Source organism: Limulus polyphemus, unplaced genomic scaffold, assembly GCF_000517525.1.
Source record: "Limulus polyphemus unplaced genomic scaffold, Limulus_polyphemus-2.1.2 Scaffold2077, whole genome shotgun sequence".
NCBI lineage: Eukaryota > Metazoa > Arthropoda > Merostomata > Xiphosura > Limulidae > Limulus > Limulus polyphemus.
The window spans coordinates 124,894-143,371 of NW_013667687.1; the positions used below are offsets into that span (position 1 = coordinate 124,894).

General features: G+C 29.5%; 1 protein-coding gene across 1 annotated transcript in view; it reads left to right on the forward strand.

Annotated features, from left to right (window-relative positions):
- The window catches only part of LOC106465859 (valine--tRNA ligase-like), a 175,961-nt gene that overhangs the window by 90,258 nt on the left and 67,225 nt on the right, over positions 1–18,478 (forward strand). The window contains exons 9-13 of the mRNA XM_022393815.1: positions 2,817–2,996; positions 6,702–6,826; positions 9,071–9,174; positions 12,946–13,027; positions 17,751–17,827. Coding sequence (XP_022249523.1) covers positions 2,817–2,996; positions 6,702–6,826; positions 9,071–9,174; positions 12,946–13,027; positions 17,751–17,827 — 568 coding nt within the window. The remainder of the gene's footprint in view (positions 1–2,816; positions 2,997–6,701; positions 6,827–9,070; positions 9,175–12,945; positions 13,028–17,750; positions 17,828–18,478) is intronic.

Sequence of the window (18,478 nt, forward strand, 5' to 3'; positions counted from 1 at the left end):
CAAGAAAGAACTATTAACAAATCCTGAAAGAGAGGATATGACAGATGGGTGTGGCAAAAGGAGTCTGATTTTCTATTTGATGGCTCTGTAACCAAACAAGGTTGAAGACTATAAAAATTGTTTTGTCTGAGTGATGACGATTTGATAATGAATACTTTACGATAAATTTCGTATTTATTGGAGGGGAGATTAATAAATTATGGAAGAGAGGATGCCTAAAGAAAAAATTCACATTCTTCACACTAGGGGAAATTGAGGATTTCTTTTTTAATATTGTCTCATAAAATCAAGAACCTAAAACTTGTATACTATTAAAATATGGATTATTTTATGCTATACTAATTGGTATAGCATAAACAAAAAGTTGTTTAATTAAATTTTGAATGTAAGTCACTAAATACCTTGTGAAATATGCAGTAAAGGATGCCTGTTGTGAAAGGGCTAATGCAACTGCATTGTTTAACCTTTAGAAATGATAAAAGATTTATTCACTTATTACCAACTGGACCTCTCACCTAGATCTGTGCCTACTTATACAACAATAAATATTACACTTATTAATTACCCCAAAAAAATGTAGGGGTGGTTCAGACTGCCTGGACCTTTCCCATAGATCTACTACTGTATACACAACATTCAAGAATACATCTACAGACTTATAAGTTAGAAATAAAACACAATGTAAAAAACTGGTAAATATACACTTCGTATAATACTTAAGTAGCTAATGAGTTGATAGTGGGTATTGCCAGCCAATTGCATCCTTTATAGTCAGCCTTAGTAACTTTATTAGAACAAAGACAGGAAAAGCAAGTATGGTGGAAATCAGAATTGAGTCCACATGAACCCTCGCCGAATCACCAGGCCATACTGGCTCAAAGCTGAAAAAAACTTAAGTTTGGGTTTGATAGCCCCAGTAAGCAGAGCAGAGGTAGCCCATTATGTAGTTTTGTACTTAACAACAGACAAATATTTAGAAGCATTATTTCATTTACTTGAATAATTGGAATAATTGCAAACTCCAATTTCGTTTAGTTGATTATTCTTGTGACAATCAACTTAGTTGTGATTTCAATTAATCAATTAGTTTAAATGTAAACACTAACTGATTTAAGTGATGCTCATACATAATTGATTAGGTCATCCAGCTCTATTTGTCTGGTTAGATTGTTTATTGTGTGGGATCTGTAATGAGACAAGATTTGGTTGCTGGTGTTAGCTGAATGATCCTATTTTAAGCTTTTTTAATTATTCATATGTGAGACACTTGGGTGTTAAACAAAGGTTATATATATTTTGTAAAAATATTTGTCATTGGTATAGTAATATGCAAAGCCAAAAACACTTGTTAAAATTTCTAAAGTTTAGAACTGATATCCAAGCAGTGACCCATAGAATGCATGTGATTATATAATTGCAAAATTTACATTGATAGTTTTGGTAGTGAAATAACATGATAATGTAAGATTAAAGGTAAAACAAAACTGATGATACATGTCATGAAAATTCTGTGTTTATAGGTATAGTAAAATATATCAGACAGAGGATTTATGATTATTTCCTTCAAAATTCTGGAACTCGGTATTGTGATAAAAATGCTTTTATTATGCTAGTATAATATATGGGCGTATCATGAATTTTATAACTTCCACAGTAAAATCAACATTTTTATAAGTATTGGTTATTTAGTTTTTGCACTGTCATGGAAGCAACATGTGATTCACAAAGTCATTAACTTTGGTTTATTCTAGTTGCTTTGATTTTTGTCCTTTGAATAGGTGATATCTCTTCCCACAGGGATGTTTCAGTATTATATGTATAATCTGATTTGAATGGGTTAGAACTGAGATATCCTTGGCTGGCCAGTTATGACATTGACTGAAAGTAATAGGTGACCTTTGTTGTTAGAAAGAGATGATGACATTTACTGGACAAAGAAAGTAAGCTAATATTCTGTATTCCAGTGTGCTTTCTTAGTTCAGTACTCCACTGGTCAATCGATAAGAAGGAACTGCATTCTTTTTTTTTTTGGAAGATCATCATGTTTGGCTGTGTTGTATCTGATTCCAAGAGAAAAGAAGTAACAAGGCTAAACACCAATGAGAAGAGAAAGGACTGTCCTATCTTATAATATGCAAGCTCTTTCAGTGTTGTTTTTTTGTTTATTAATACAATAAAGATTTTTTAGTCATTTGATTAATATAGTTGGCTTGTCTCTATTATATTTTTTAAGAGAAAACAGCCAATCCTCAAGAACACTCAATAGTCCTGAGCTGGGTTTACTTGTCTGATATTTGTAGTGAAATTGGTCTCTTGTACCACACTAGTAATTTCTGTTAAAAAATTTGTTTATTTATTTAAAGTATTGCTTCTAAAAATATTTTAGTGTTAGGTAAACCTCGGAGCAATAGTGCAGTACCTAGGGTGGTTTATCAAAAAATATATACACAGTAAAATATAAGTTAAGTATTCATGAAACTGAACCAAAGTACATGCACGAAGTAATTTTAGTAATCATAAGTAAAATTAAAGAATGGAATTTAGAAACTTTTGGCCACTGATCTCCATGCATAGTAGTAAATAAATTTTCCTTAGTAATAGTTTTGTAATTATGAAAATAATGTTAAGATATTTTTATGTGTTTATTACTTAATATTTTCAGTGTCACATGCAGAAATGGTCTAACTGTAAAGAGTAGGAGAGCTTTTTTTTTTTTTCTTGAGTCAACAGCTTCTAAAATAACTTCTTTAATGAATAATGCTGTAGCAGAAGAGAGTTTTATACTGGGAATTAAATGTTGTTTGTGGATTCTTTAGAGGCAGAAATTATTGTAGCCACAACTCGAATTGAAACAATGTTGGGTGATACTGCTGTTGCTGTGCATCCAAAAGATAATCGCTACAATCATGTTCATGGCAAATTTGTTGTCCACCCATTTTGTAATCGACGGTTGCCCATTGTTTGTGATGAATTTGTTGATATGGAGTTTGGTACAGGTTAGTTCTTTTTTTTATAGATTACATTTGTTGTTTATTCTATTAAATTTTACCAAAAATATTCCATGTAATATGTAAAATGCTTGAAAGTAGTGATTTTTTAGGACAAATATATTTAGAAACTGTTTATAATATAGCATAATGTTTAGGGACAACAAGGGATCTATTGGTTCATCTCGGCTGTCCCATACTCCAAACTAAACTAAATGAATGAATTAATTAAATGAATCAATTTTTCTAAAGATTTGTTAGTGAATATATCGAGTCTGTCATGTTAAACTTATATTAAAGTTTTTCTTCATTACCCATTTAAGCCGTCTCCAGCCATTATTATATCGAGTCTGTTACGTTACTAGTCTGAGTGGAATGGATTTTCATGTTATGATTAAAAATACTATTCTTCATCCCCAAAATCTCAAATTTCTTTTGTGTAATCTTTAAAACTTCCTAAATACATTTCAAACATTTGTTTTCAGTAAAACTATATCTTATCAGTTATTTAATGATGTACTTGAGTCTTCAGCCTGTAGACAATTCCCGAAAGTATAATGAAAAGACAAGTTGTAAAATTAGAAATAAAAGGAGCAGTTGTGCCTTTTTTTTGTTATTATTGGTCACAAAATTTCAAAGTATTTCTCTTATGAATTGAACTGTTAAACATTTCACATTTATTTTCTGTGTTTATTTCACTGTCAACAACTAAAGTAGAACCCTGCTGAAAATAAACCAATAATAAATTGCCACTTGTGTCAGTAGACTGTTTACGTGACACCACCGTAATACAATACTCTTGAAAGCAACAAAACATGCATGAAAAGATAGGCGACTTGACACCTGCTCGGAGAGCAGGATGTCTAATATATTGAGATATATATGATAAGATGTTTTCTTGGAAAATTCAGAGTAATCACACTGCACTTAGAATCAGTGAAAACATTTATGCCGACAACAGGATGTGTAATTTATCAGCTTGTGTATGTATCCTACTGTGTTCACAACAGGAATTTTTGAAAGTAACAATACTGCACTTTGAACCTGCCAAAATATTTATTATGTGGTTTGGTGTTGATACAATAAACGTTGCAATTCTCTGAATATTGGTAATCCGTTTGGGTGTTTGGAATTTGGTGGCATAGGTGTACGAAGATGTTATTTGAGCACATGCTTATAAAATCCTATTTCTCTTTTCAGCACTTATTCGTCAACCAATAAAAAAAATTTAGTTTCGGTACTACTTATCACACTCTTTTATAAGTCTAGTCTTTGGAAAACATTCTTAGTGTAGTTTAGAAGTTACCTTACATTTGTGAAAACACCTTGAGTTGTTACTCACTCTTACCTTGAAGTAATAATCATTTATAATATATATACATAATCAAGGTACAGAATCAAATACAAAGTACAAATCTAACTGTATTACCAATATTTTGCTAACTAATCCAGTATTTTAGCTAACATACATTACATACATACATACATACATACATACATACATACATACATACATACATACATACATGTATATTTACTCATAATTGCTTAAATTTTGTTTATTTTTCTTAAAACATGAACAGTAGATGAAAAATGCATAGAAAAACAATGATTTCTAGTACTTGCAATAAATTATGGTGATAGGAAAATATTTTGCCCTCATGTGCCTTTAGTGCTAAGCCGCGTTTATTTTTTCGAGTGGAAGGTGAAGAAATATAATTTTTGTAGGCTTCAAATATACATTTGAGAAAGAAAAAATATATATTACATTCCCCAATAGTACACCCAAAACATCTGTAACTTGCTTGGGTTTATAAATATATATGTGTTTAAAAAAATTTTATCTGTTCAGAGCAACAACTTGGTCATCACCATTCAACAAAATTGGCAAAATTATTATTTTCTCTTCCAAGCTCTTTACAAACAACTGTCAGAATCACGTAAAGCACAGCTTGTCCTTTCTATTAGTTATAAAATGACCCTTAAGAAAAGTAGGTGGAACTGAAAAGTAGGAAAGAATGGAGTAGGAGGAGGAGCCACTTCAGTTGATTTGCTAGATACATTGATTTCTCAGCAAATCAAAGTAACAGGAGGTTCTAAATTTATATTCTAGCTTACCAGTATCTAAAATTCACGTTTCTAGTTTGTTAACCACTTGTAGATGTATATAGTAGGCATAAAAAAATTTAAGCTAAGCAGCGAGACATGAGGAGGTGCTATGTGACACACAGAAATCGATATTTAGCTTTATTTTATTTATATTTTCTTTTGAATTAAGAAATTAAAACATACGTAATATTAAAATTTGAAATATAAATATGTTTTTATTCCAATTTCATTGATATATAGTAATAATAAAGTTACTTAATAAAGTTTTGAAAATAAATCACTAAAAGACTGTGACGTGCAGTTAGACCCACTCGTTGCAAAAGGGTTAAGAGTTTGATCAACCATTACACCAAGATCCCTTTCTTTCATGGCACTGTTAAGGTTATTCCCATCAAAATTATACTCATAATTTAAATTATGATAACTCAAATGCATTATCTTACATTTATTATAATTAAAACCCATCTGCCATTTATTTGCCCAACTCACTGAATGATCTAAATTCTTTTATAAAGTAGCAGCATTCTCTTACAGTTAGCAACACCCAAGACCTTAATATCATCAGCAAATTTAAATAATTTATTGACCATTCCTTCATTATAGGATGATTTTTTTTCCTTAATTCCATCAATACAGTGGAAAGTTGATATTTGTTATAAGTCCATATCATAAAATAAACAACAAGTAACCAGATATGCTGCCTGACTTGTGGAAAGAGAAAATTTTGCAGAGTTAAATAAAATTGTAAGATATTTTTGTAGGTTTTAGAAATTTTCAGAAAAATATCCTATGCTATGCTTTCAACACAATGTATTTTGTAAATTACATTTTATAATTCATATGCTTTTTTAAAGAAAGGGATTGACCTTTATCACACATTTCTTAGTTTTCAAATTTCTTGCTTACTTTTTGGGAATAATTAATTGAGAATATTTGTTTGTTTAACAATTTATCGATTTAAAAAGTTCAGATAATTTTTTTCATCCACATCTTCAAATTTCACATTTCTGTTCTTTAGTACTATTTTCAGTTCATTTTACAATATTATAGTTCAAGTAATGATATTCTGATTAATTATGTAATTGGTTAGCAATTTATCAGCTACCATTAAATAACTGAATTTTAAAGCTTTTTGTAAATAAATTTCCAAGACAATTTACTGACTGAAGTCATACTTAGTTTATTGTTATTGTTTCTGCACTGCCTAAAGATAGTCACAGTGTTTATATGTTTCTCACTCAAATGCATTTTCCTTGTCATAATTATTAAAATGTTCAAATCTAAGTTTAAATTGATGCCTTCCATCCAATAGTTTTGTAGGTTCCACATGTTTTTTACAAAAGTATCATCTAAATCCAGTATACTTGTATGAACATTTTGAAAAATTTGTATATATAAATACATCTGAATGAAGATATATTCTTTTTTAAGGTATAGGAGAGTGGCATTAAAAAAATTCTTCCTTGTTCTAATGAACTAAATGTAAACAAGGCTATTTAAGTACTTTAACAGTTACTTGTTTAATATAAATATGTAAATACTCATGTGAAGTTGAACATTGTTCTGATCTCTGAATTGTTATCTAAGCCTTTCTTCTATATTTAGGAGCTGTAAAAATAACCCCTGCTCATGATCATAATGATTATGAAGTAGGTAAAAGACATAATCTTCCCATGGTGAATATGATGGATGATGCTGGTAATATCTGTGGAGATTGTGGTGTTTTTACTGTAGGTATCACTTTATAAGTTATTTAATGTTAATGTGAATTATAGTCTTTATAAGAGGTTACTCTACACATAGTTTGTTAATACTTGTGGTTAGTAATTGCTGATTCTGTACATAAATTGTTTGATGAATCTCTTAAGTAAGATTTTTTTCATAATGTTGAAGTTAAACAATGTTACAAACACCATCCTCTTGGATAATTTGTTACCTCTGCCACTGTAGGCGATGGAGGTTATGTTTTCACCACTGTGTGTTTGTGTGTTTATCATCAAGATTTCTTGAAAAGGGCTTAATGGATTTACATGAAAGTTGGTGTACATTTGGACTATGACACATCTTAGAAGTTATTAGTGTTTGGAGGGTTAAGATCAAAGGTCAAAGTCACAGCAAGGTCATAAAAAGAAAATCCCTATCTGTTAACATGGGGGACCAATTTTTCACTTTATTTTTGATCTATAACTCAGTAAAAAATTATTGGATTTTGATGAAATTTGGTGGACATATGTAGAATATTATTCTTTATTGTCCTGCCAAAAATGATTTGTGTCTGTTGATAACGATGGACATAAGGACATATTTTTGTATATTTTGTGGGCTGAATATGATCAATGTGTGTCCATCTAGTTTATTAAAGTGATGCTTAAAATTAAGAGTAATATAACATATTCATTGGTGTTTTTACTCTTTGAACTAATCAAACTTCTACATGATCTTATTTTGTATCATTTTTTTCAGGTATTTTGCTAGTTTTGTTTTGGTTGCTCTATTACATAATAATCAATTGCATTGAAGAACATTCATAGTTAATTTCCTATGTGTGCTTTTACAAAAAAAAATCACCACCGTAAGAGAAAGCTGTAAACATGTTAGTTCATCTATATTCTTGTATCTCTCTGTATGACTGAAAAACCCATTATCTTGTTGCAGCTACTTGTTAGATAAATAACAAAACAAGAGTTATTAATGGCACATCTTTGTTGTTGGCATATAACAAACATGGTAGCAGATAACTTGTTTCTTGATCCAAGTTTGAAATAGACCACATATACTGTTATTCATTTTTGCTCAGTGAACTCTTTGACTATGGGCTGGGTGGAATCTAACTGGGTTGACTGTCCAACATGCAAAGTAATTTTGATTTTAAGCCTAAGAATATTTATGTATCAGAAAATTGTCATATTTCATTTGTGCAATCTCTATATCCTCCAGATAACTATCAGTATTTTTTTAGAAATATTTTATATCTTATCCATTATTTTCTGTATCTTATCTCATTACAGGTTTGTTTGAATTGACCAACTTTGTAACCACCACAAAAATTAGGAAATAGATCTAAGTTGTGTTTTTTCATTCTAGAATGACTACAAATTGTAACAGGAAACCACAAATGTTTATTCTAAGTAGCTTAAATCTTGTAACATTATACATCTATTTATATTTATTATTTTATTGACCTTTCAATCATGTCTGACTAACGTTACAGAAATTGTAATCATGATTGTGCACATGTAGCTGATGTTACTGTATTTAATAGCATAAAATTTTCCTTTACAAAGTGTAACTATCTTAGCTTGTTCCAGTGGACCACTACTTTGTAACATACAATCACATTTCAGTTATAATACATTACATATGTATATATATACATTATTACTATTTACAAGTAAATTCTTAAATTTTGGTTATTTTTTAAACATAGAAGATTAAATAAAGAAATATAGAAAACAACGATCTCTACTACTTACAGTTGTTACAAAGTTTGTACTGTCTTGCCGTACCTTGCATACTAAGTCTTGTTGAATTTCACACATGGAGGATGTAAAACAAAATAATTTTTTTTACGTTTTTATTTGCATTTTGAAATAACAAAGAAATTATAAATTATTATACCAACATCACAGAATACTACTGTAATTTATCAGTATTACTTACTATGCTGTGGGTTACTATCATTGACAAGGAAAGTAACATATTGCTAAAACTTCTTGAATCTGAAACATTTTGTAGATTTAGATTTTCAATACACATCCACAGGTGTGTTGTAAATAATGTAGGACAGTTTAAATGAAATCCATAACATGTGCAATAAAAGTTTTGTAATGATGGTGATTTTTCTTTTCTAAATAAATAGCACAAAATGTTGAGTATTTTCATCAGATACTTCATGTACAAATGGGAAAGTTTTTGTTTTTCAATTTAAATCAACATCTTTATTAGGTATTTTAATATTATTTCTGTGTTTTCAGGGTATGAAAAGATTTGAAGCTAGAAAAGCAGTAATTGAGGCCTTGAAGGAAAAAGGATTGTATCGAGATACAAAAGACAATCCCATGGTTGTTCCTATATGCAAGTAAGTGATCAGCTAGTTTTTAAAAAATTCCAAAGGAATAAAGAAAAGCAAAATAACTTAAACCATATATAATAATGTACAAGAAAAGAAAAGTATTTTGAAGTGAAAATTAATTATAGCCCAATTGCTTGATGATTAGGTTTTTCAACTGTAATTAGCCAAAAGAAAAGAAAAAAAGCATCATATGGTCTGTATTGATGAAATTTGGATGAATGGACAGCAACTGCCTGTTGTAGAAACAAGTATAAAGGACAACATTTCAAAAGTTATTTGCCTTTCATATTCAGATCTGTGTGTGTGTGTTGTTGTTGGTCTTTATAGTGTTCTGGTAGATTGTGGAGGACATTTTATGATTGGTTGGTTTATCCCTGTTTCTGAAGACTTTCAAAACGTCATCCTCTATACTTGTGTTTGTAAAACAAGCAGTTGATATCCATTCAACCAAATTTTATCATGAATTATCCCCCTAATAAAGTGATTCATTATTCAAAAAATATTTTTACTATAACTTTTACAACATGAGCCAAAACATTAACATATTTGGTTCTCTGGTATAAGATTTTCCAAAGAAATTATTATATACTGTTTATTTAACCCTATAAGACCCAGTTCATTCTTTAACTCTTTCAGCATTGGCTTGATCCCAGGGACCGACCTCATAACCATTTTGTCCTTGTTATAGTTTTCATGCTATAACTTTTAAATTAGTAAACATATCTTCATGAAATTTTGCAGATTATCAATAAACATTACAAGGCTTTCATGCGCAAAATATTAGATTTTTTTAATCAAGTTTTAAGATTTTTTTAATCTCTGTTTTTCTCATGACTTTTTTCTATTCAAATGTTGACTGTCCAACATGCAAAGTAATTTTGATTTTTAAATTTAATATGCTAAATCTTTATAATATCCAAATAATTATCGAATGTTTTTTAAGAAAATATAATATTTTATCTGTTATTTTCACTATCGAATTTCTGTATGGGTTCGGTCGATTTGACCAACATCGTGACTACCATAAAAAATTAAGAAATAGATATAAATTGTGCTGTTTTTGTTTTAGAATGACTACATATTATAACACAAATGTTTAGTCAGAATAGCCTAAATCTCATATCATTGTAAATTTATGTATATTTATTATTTTTATTATATTGACCTTTCAGTCGTGCCTGGCTAACATTAGATAAGTTGCAATGATGCAGCTCACACATGCTCATGTTACCATATCCAAGAATATAAAACTGGCCTTTACAAAGTGACCTGTTGTGGCTGTGTTTTAGTGGACTAGTATTTTGTAAAATACAGTCACATTTCAGTTATAATACATTATATATGTATATACATTATTATTATTTAGAAATAAGTTCTTAAACTTGTTTTTCTTAAAACATAGAACAGTAAATAAAGAAGTATAGGAAACAATTATATCTCTTCTTCTAATTATGAACTTTGTACTCGCTTGCTGTAGGTTGCTAAGCCTTAGCAAATTTTGCATGTGGAGGATGTGAAACAAAAGAATTTTTTTTTAGGTTTTATATATACATTTTGAAATAACCAAAAATCATAGAACTCAACTATAATGTATCAAGCTTAGTAACTAAGCTGTATTTGGGTCTAAAAAATATGAAATTTAGAGCTCCTTATAGTCTTACCTTACAGCTTAGAATTTAGCATAAAAAGAAAGAGTTTGATGTCCAAATATTTCAAAAAGACTGAGAAAGCCTCTAGGGTGACATTCTGAGCTTTCAATTGGTTATTAATTTGTCATATACAGAAGTATGTTTATGTGAGCATTTCCAAAAATGGAAAGTGGGTGGGACCACTGTGTTTGAGTCAGTAAATGTAGTGATATTCAGGAGATAGAAACATAGGAGATTCTTATTTTATATTCTAGCTTGTCAATATCAGTAATTTGAGTTCCTAATTCATAAGAAACTATAGACTCTGTGTTTTTGGACATCACGAACATGTCATTTGAACCAGTGCTGCATAAAATACCACATGACACAAAAATTGATATGTAGGTGTGTTTTTTAATACTTACTTTTAAATTAAGAAATTAACTATTGTATAATACTAAAATTTGAATTATAATCTACAACTTGATACCAATGTTATTGACATAAATTCATAGAATAGTAATTGAATAAAATTTTGAATATGAGTCCAAAATGAGATGACGTGGCTTTTAATCCGTGACTCGTGTCAATGTGGTTAAATTCCTTTCTGTGCGCAAAGCGTTATTGAGTTACATTCAAAATTTAATTAAACCACTTTACTATCAATGTATTTTAATAAAATGTGCATTATTAAGTATGTTATAATTCAAAGTTTTATATTATCTGAGTTTTATTCCTTTATTTTAAAAGAAACTTTTAAAACAGTGATTAAAACTTCAGTTTTGTGGTCACTTGACATGCTCCTGATTAAGAATACCTTACCTTTTGTTTCTTCTGTTGCAGCTCTACTGTGTGTAATATAGATGTTTTTGTGTAGGTGATTAAAGTACACGTATATAGTTTGTTTACCAGTAACTTGCATCAGATTGCAAGAACTTGCCTCAGAGGAAACAATTGTGAAAGTTCTCAAGTTCAAAGATAAGCCATGCCCACTTTCAAAAGTAAACTGGAATTGCTAAGTGACAATTTTAACTTGAATAGCATACTCTTAACAGATTTCTCACTAATGTCTCAAGCTCAGCAGGAAACGTGATTTTTAGATTTCAGTTACTTTTATAATAATAAAGAAAGAATAAATATGATAAACAAGATATAAAATACTTAACTAATCTTTTCTTCTTGCCATCGGGTTTCGAAGAGAGTTAACCTTAACTTTTCATAGTACCAATAGTAATGCATTTAATAATGTTTATTTAATTAAATAATGCACCAAAAAATATAAATTAATAACATGCAAAAAGTAGACAAATCTCCTTACCTCTCAAATTTTTTCTGGCTTTCTAACTATGCGACAAGTGACATTACAAATTCATCCAAGCTAGTCTTTAACTTTCTCACAGGAACAGAGCTTGTACTGTGAGTGAAATTGATATTTTCCTGTTCAGAAGACAGCATTATACAATACGTCACTTGATAGATTAAAAACCTTGACAATACATTAATTATCAGAGAAACATTACAAATCATGAAGTATAAAAAAAACAACAAGAAGAAGTATTAAATATAAACAAAAGACCAGCAAGTCAATATGTTTATATATGGCGAGATATATTGTAATAATTATAAAAAATAATAATAATAAAAAGTAGACCAAGGAAATATGTAAATAATAGTGAAGCAATGTGAAAAGGGGTAAGAGTATAAAATATGGCTTGTAGGTGTCTTGTAAGTAACTCCTGAAGATGTTGTAGATCATGTCAAACTAGTACTTGCAAAGTGTTGTTTTAAAGTGGAAGCCATACGACTTCAATAAAGTTTTGATTGTATAAATAGTAAACATTGTTTTTAATTATTTATTCATTATAATTTTAAACATTACACAAGTGCCAATAATTCATAGACTTGCTGAAAAGCATTTTGGATGGTAACAAAAATCATAATTCTTCTTTAAGTAGTTGATGTCAATGTTATAATTTTTGCAAGATGTATTTCTGAACATGAATAGGGTTACTTTAAACAGGTTTATTTCAAAGTAGTATAAAACTGACTCAACATTTTGTCATTTTATAGCTATGGTGTACAAAAATGTTCATAAATCCTTCAAAGTTGAAAATTAAAAATGCTCTAAAATTGTTTTTTAACTTTTTAGTCGATCTAAAGATGTAGTGGAGCCACTTTTGAAGGTCCAATGGTATGTTAACTGCACAGAGATGGCTCAGAACGCAGCACAAGTAAGAAAATTTAATATTTTTTGTTCACTACTTGCAAATAATCATCTTATTAATAGCTATTCAATGTATAAAACCAATAAAAATGCATGAGGCACAGTATATTTAAAGCATTTCTGATAACATCAACCTGTTATAAAATATGTTCTAGTTTTCCCTTTTCCAACCAAGTATCTTTAACTCCTTTCTTGTAGTGTCCCTTTTCTGAGCATTGTAGATATTACTTAGTTACATTTAAAAGTTAATTAAGCTATTTTATTATCAGTGTTTGTTAATAAAATCAGCATTCAAATTTATATTATAGTTCAAAGTTTTATATTATCTAAGTTTTAATTCCTTTATTTCAGAAGAAACCTTAAAGAAAAATTCGTAATTTTTTTTTTATTCTCTCGTGGTCCACAAGTTCATAAAATGTTAAATTTGTGTCTTTGTAGTTTGAATAGTACTTGACTCACACTAACCTTCCATATATATGAAGAATCTATGTTAATTGCTCTGTTTACATATTCTTCTTTCAAGTTCTGTAGGGCACTTTCAGAGAAAGGAGAAATAAATTTCTCTGAACTCTTAACAGATGCCAGCCCACTTTCTACACATAGTTGCAATTTCTCAGCCAATTATAATTAGTTGAGCTAGATGTTTATAACCAATGGAAAGAGTGAATTTTGAAGTACGTTCTCTTAACTGTTATTTTAAAATTGGTACGGAGATTTAAAATAGAGAACTAATCAAACCACTCTTAGCAATTTTTTTGGTATTGTTGCTGCTTTATCCCTGCCACTTTAGCATTATTTCTCACCTAGAAATATGTTAGTTAGATAGACAGTTGCATTTTATTTAGGTTTTAGTTTTATATTTTAATTATGTGTTATTTATGTCTTAAGATTCATATTTGAAAGGTTTAATAATTTGTTTTTCTATGAAAACCAATGCCTACTCAGTTCACAAAGGATAGTGTAATATGTGAACACTACCGTGTTCTGCTAAGGGGTAAAGTTTCTCTGCCCACTATAAGGTAATATTGGCTGGGGATGCCTGTTGACTTATGTTGCAATAAATAACAGTGCTAAAGGACAGGAGAGGATAATAAATTATATGTGAAAATGTAAAGACATGCAAAAAAAATAGATGTTTTAAAACTTTCAAGAAACATTAAGAGGCGTGTACTTTTTTTTTTGTCTTAATTTTAAACATTTCATTGTAATGTACTATAGACTATGCAGTACAAGTTCACAATAATAGCTAGTTAGTAATATCACAGAGAAAGTGAAAAAAAAATTTATATATATATAGATAGATAGATATATAAATCTAACTTAAAAAGAAAGTTTGATATTCACATTGTTTGGAGGTTCTAGAGGTTATGCAAATGACATTTGAAACCTGTGAGTTGACAAAAAGGATTTTTTTTTATCCGTGCTGTTTTGTTGGTTATGTGAGAGGCTACTTGGATATGCTCCTGTAAACTTAAGAGTTAATAAGGGCAAATGACTCTCCTCTCAAATAACCTACAAAAAATATATATAATAATGGCTGGAGACGGCTTAAATGGGTAATGAAGAAAAACTTTAATATAAGTTTAACATGACAGCAAATGTACAACGTTTCGACAAGGTTTTGTCATCATCAGGTACAAAAATATATATATCCAAAATGTACAGATTAAGAATTTTGTTTTAATACATGTGTTATTAACATTTATTTTGGATAAAGTAATACAAAATCTAAATTACCACACCTGTCTTTGGTGTTTGCTTCCTACCTCCCCCCCCCCCAGTGGCACAGTGATATGTCTGCGGACTTACAATGCTACAATCCGGGTTTTGATATCCGTGGCGGGCAGAGCACAGATAGCCCATTGTGTAGCCTTGTGCTTAATTACAAACAAACAAGCTTCCTACCTTCAGTTATAATTTCTGTATGAAGAGTAGAAGTATCTAAACTTTTTACATGCAAAGATAAAACCTGTCAACATACAAAACATTGCTGCAAATCTTTGGCTTTTCTACATATTTGTTGCTTATTTGTAGCTGAAATAGTTTGAAAACCGTGATTCTTTTTAAGTTTATTTCAAAAACTAAAATTCAGTTGACTACATTTATATTTTACAGCTGCTGAACTCCTAAAGCTAAGAAAGTCAGAAGTATATCATCTTAAAGCTAAGATTATTTTCATACTTGCAATCTATTTGTTGCAGAGGTTTTTCTTCCTTACACAGATGGTTAATTTGTGAACTTTTAATTATTACATCAGAAGCCTTTCTTGGCACATGCCTTCAAATAACTTTCCATATTTTATATCTTTTATATGCTCTGTAAAGATAAATTAATATTATTGGTTGCCATATATTTTTTTTATCATTGATGTAATTACTTTTACAGTTATGTTTTGCTTTACAAAAATTTCTGCTTGTAATTTGAAAGTGCAAAGGCTTAGAGATTGCAGTCATTTTGAAACAGCTCTACTTTGTTTTTAAAAGGAATACAAAAGTAACTTCATAAATAAAAATAACATTTCTTTATATTAGCTGTATTGATATATACAAAATATTTTATTGTCAGTAATTTCCATGAAATGGGCTAGTGTATTATATATTTAGACATGCTATGAATTTCAAAAGAAGACCTAAAACTTGAGTGCAGAATAATAGTTGACTATTATTCTTCAGGAGAACAAAGTGTGATGATTAATGAGTGCAGTTTAATATTTAGGTACAGATGTCAGTGTCACGTGCCCCCCAGTGGCACAGCTGTATGTCTGCGGACTTACAACACAAGAATCCGGGTTTCGATACCCGTGGTGGGCTGAGCACAGACAGCCCATTGTGTAGCTTTGTGCTTAATTACAAACAACAACAACAATGCCACGTAAGCTGAATATTCCAGATGAGTTGACCATGGAGACTAGTCAAACGTAACTGGAAACTCTGGTGTCAGTTTTAGTTTGTACAAAAGATATGTGGATATTAAATGAAAGATGTAAAGAGTGGTAGCAGTTAAAAAATGTTAAAACAGTTTTTATAGGATAGAAAAATAAAGAACAAAAAAGGGGGATGGAAATTAGAGAAAATGATAATGATAAGCGATATATAGGAAATAATATTATAGAGAAATTAAAACATAAATAAAATAAAAATATGGATAATATTGATAGTGCAAAATAAATTTAATTACATATTTATTTTTAGATTTGTTAGGGAAGTACGAAGGCCAACAATCCTGGGATTGAAATTGATGCCATTCGGTGTTACAATGTTGAACAGTGCCATGCAATAAGCTTCTTTAATTTCCTTGTTTCTGTCTGATGTAAAATTTGCCTCTGTATCTGTCAGTTTAATGTCTTCAAGAGTGGTGAGGCATGTTATGTTAAAATATAAAGTTTTACTGAAAATAAAAATGTTTGGTATTTAACTATGAGGTTTTTAATTTTTCATTTGTTTTAACTGTTTATTATTATAAAAGTAACTAAAATCATAAAAATAGAAAATTGTTAGGCAAGATAATGAAAGAAAAATAATAAAAAACCTTCATGGAGTATATGTACCAGAAGCTTCTTTATTACGCTGTTCAATAGGGTCATGTCGATGCACATGTGCCATGTAATTTTCAACTTCTGTCTGGATATTTTTAGTCAGACACGGTTCAAAGGTCAATAAAACAAAAATTAATAAATATAAATATATTTATAATGTTAAGAGATTTAAGCTATTTAGTATAAACATTTGTAGTTTCCTATTACAATTTGCAGTTATTCTAGAACAAAATAGTAATTTCATTTATTTCCTAATTTTTATGATGGTTACGAGGTTGGTCAAATTCATCAACACCATATAGAGTTAATATTGATAAAATAACAGATTAAATATAAAATTTTGTTTAAAAAAATGTTTGATTATCTAGAAGGATATAGAAATTATGCAAATGAAACTTGACAAATTTCAGATAAAGAAAAGTGTTTTTAATTTTTAAATCAAAATTACTTTGTACATTGGATAGTCAACATTCTGAAAGAAAAACTTTAGGAGCAAATCTTTAATAAGAAAAAATCATAAAACATAATTCAAAAACCTGATATTTTGTGTATGAAATCCTTGTAATGTTTACTAATAATCTGCATCATTTTGTAGTAAGACTTACATACATTTTCAAAAATTATAATACAATTACTCTCATAGATACTTTCCTGGTAGGAGCTGGGTGGAATCCACCTAGCCTGTAATGGAAGGATTAATCAATGGAATAATTGGGATTGATAATGACATAACAAGGAGTAACAAAGCTCCAGTCATGGTAAATAGGCTTTTACATATCTGCTGAAGATCTATAGGGCTCTATTCTGAAAAACAAATGTAATAATGGGCAAAGAAGGCTTGCATATAAAACTCATTGGTTACATAAGAAGTATTGTCATTAACTAAGGGATTGTGTTGATGATGTGGCCAATCATAACCACAATTTTTTATCCAATTTAGAAATTATAAAATGTAATTATCATGTCTCGTCATATGCTACACCCTATATAATTTTCACCCAAATCCTCAAGACAGTAAGCATTATTCTGTGTGTTTTGGAAGCTAGTTTTACTTTCACGAACTTCTCAGTGCTATCTATGACAAACAAGATAATTCATCTTAGCAAAAATTGATTATGTGTAATAGTATTTTTTATAAAAATCAAGTTCTTTTGTCAGTTTTTTTTTCTACTGACGTAAATGATTTTTTTTTCAGGCTGTTCGAGATGGTGAATTGAAGATAATTCCTGAGATACATGTGAAAACATGGTACCACTGGTTAGAGAATATCAGGTTTGTGTTTTGTAAAATAATGTGTGTGTATATACACACACACACACACACACACACACACACACACATACATACATACATACAGGATATGGTGAAAGGTGCTATACGATTCGACCAGTTGGTGTTTAAAATATGGCTGGTACTAAAGAAAGTATTATGTATATAATATAATACTAGTGTTCAATGTCACCCTATAGTTTCTTAATTTTCCATATTTCTCTTTTTCTCATATTCTTAATGCAAGTTCCACTAGTATGATTTTTTAATGAGGATCAAGAGAAATAATGAATAAATGCACTGTTAATATTGAAACAGATTAACTCTTTCAGCACGGGCTCGGTCTCTAGGATCGACCTTGTAGCCATTTTGTGCTTGTTATAGTTTTCATGCTATAACTTTTAAATTAATAAGCAAATGTTAATGAGATTTGGCAGTTTATCAGTAAACATTACAATGCTTTCATATGCAAAATATCTAATTTTTTTATTAAGTCTTAAGGTTTATAAAGCAATGTTTTTCTCATTTCTATTTTTTTCTTTTCGCATGTTACCTATCTATCATGCAAAGTGATATTCAATTTAAGATAAAAAATACATTTATGCATCAGAAAATTTTGAAATTTAACATGCGATATCTTTATAATGTCCAGAT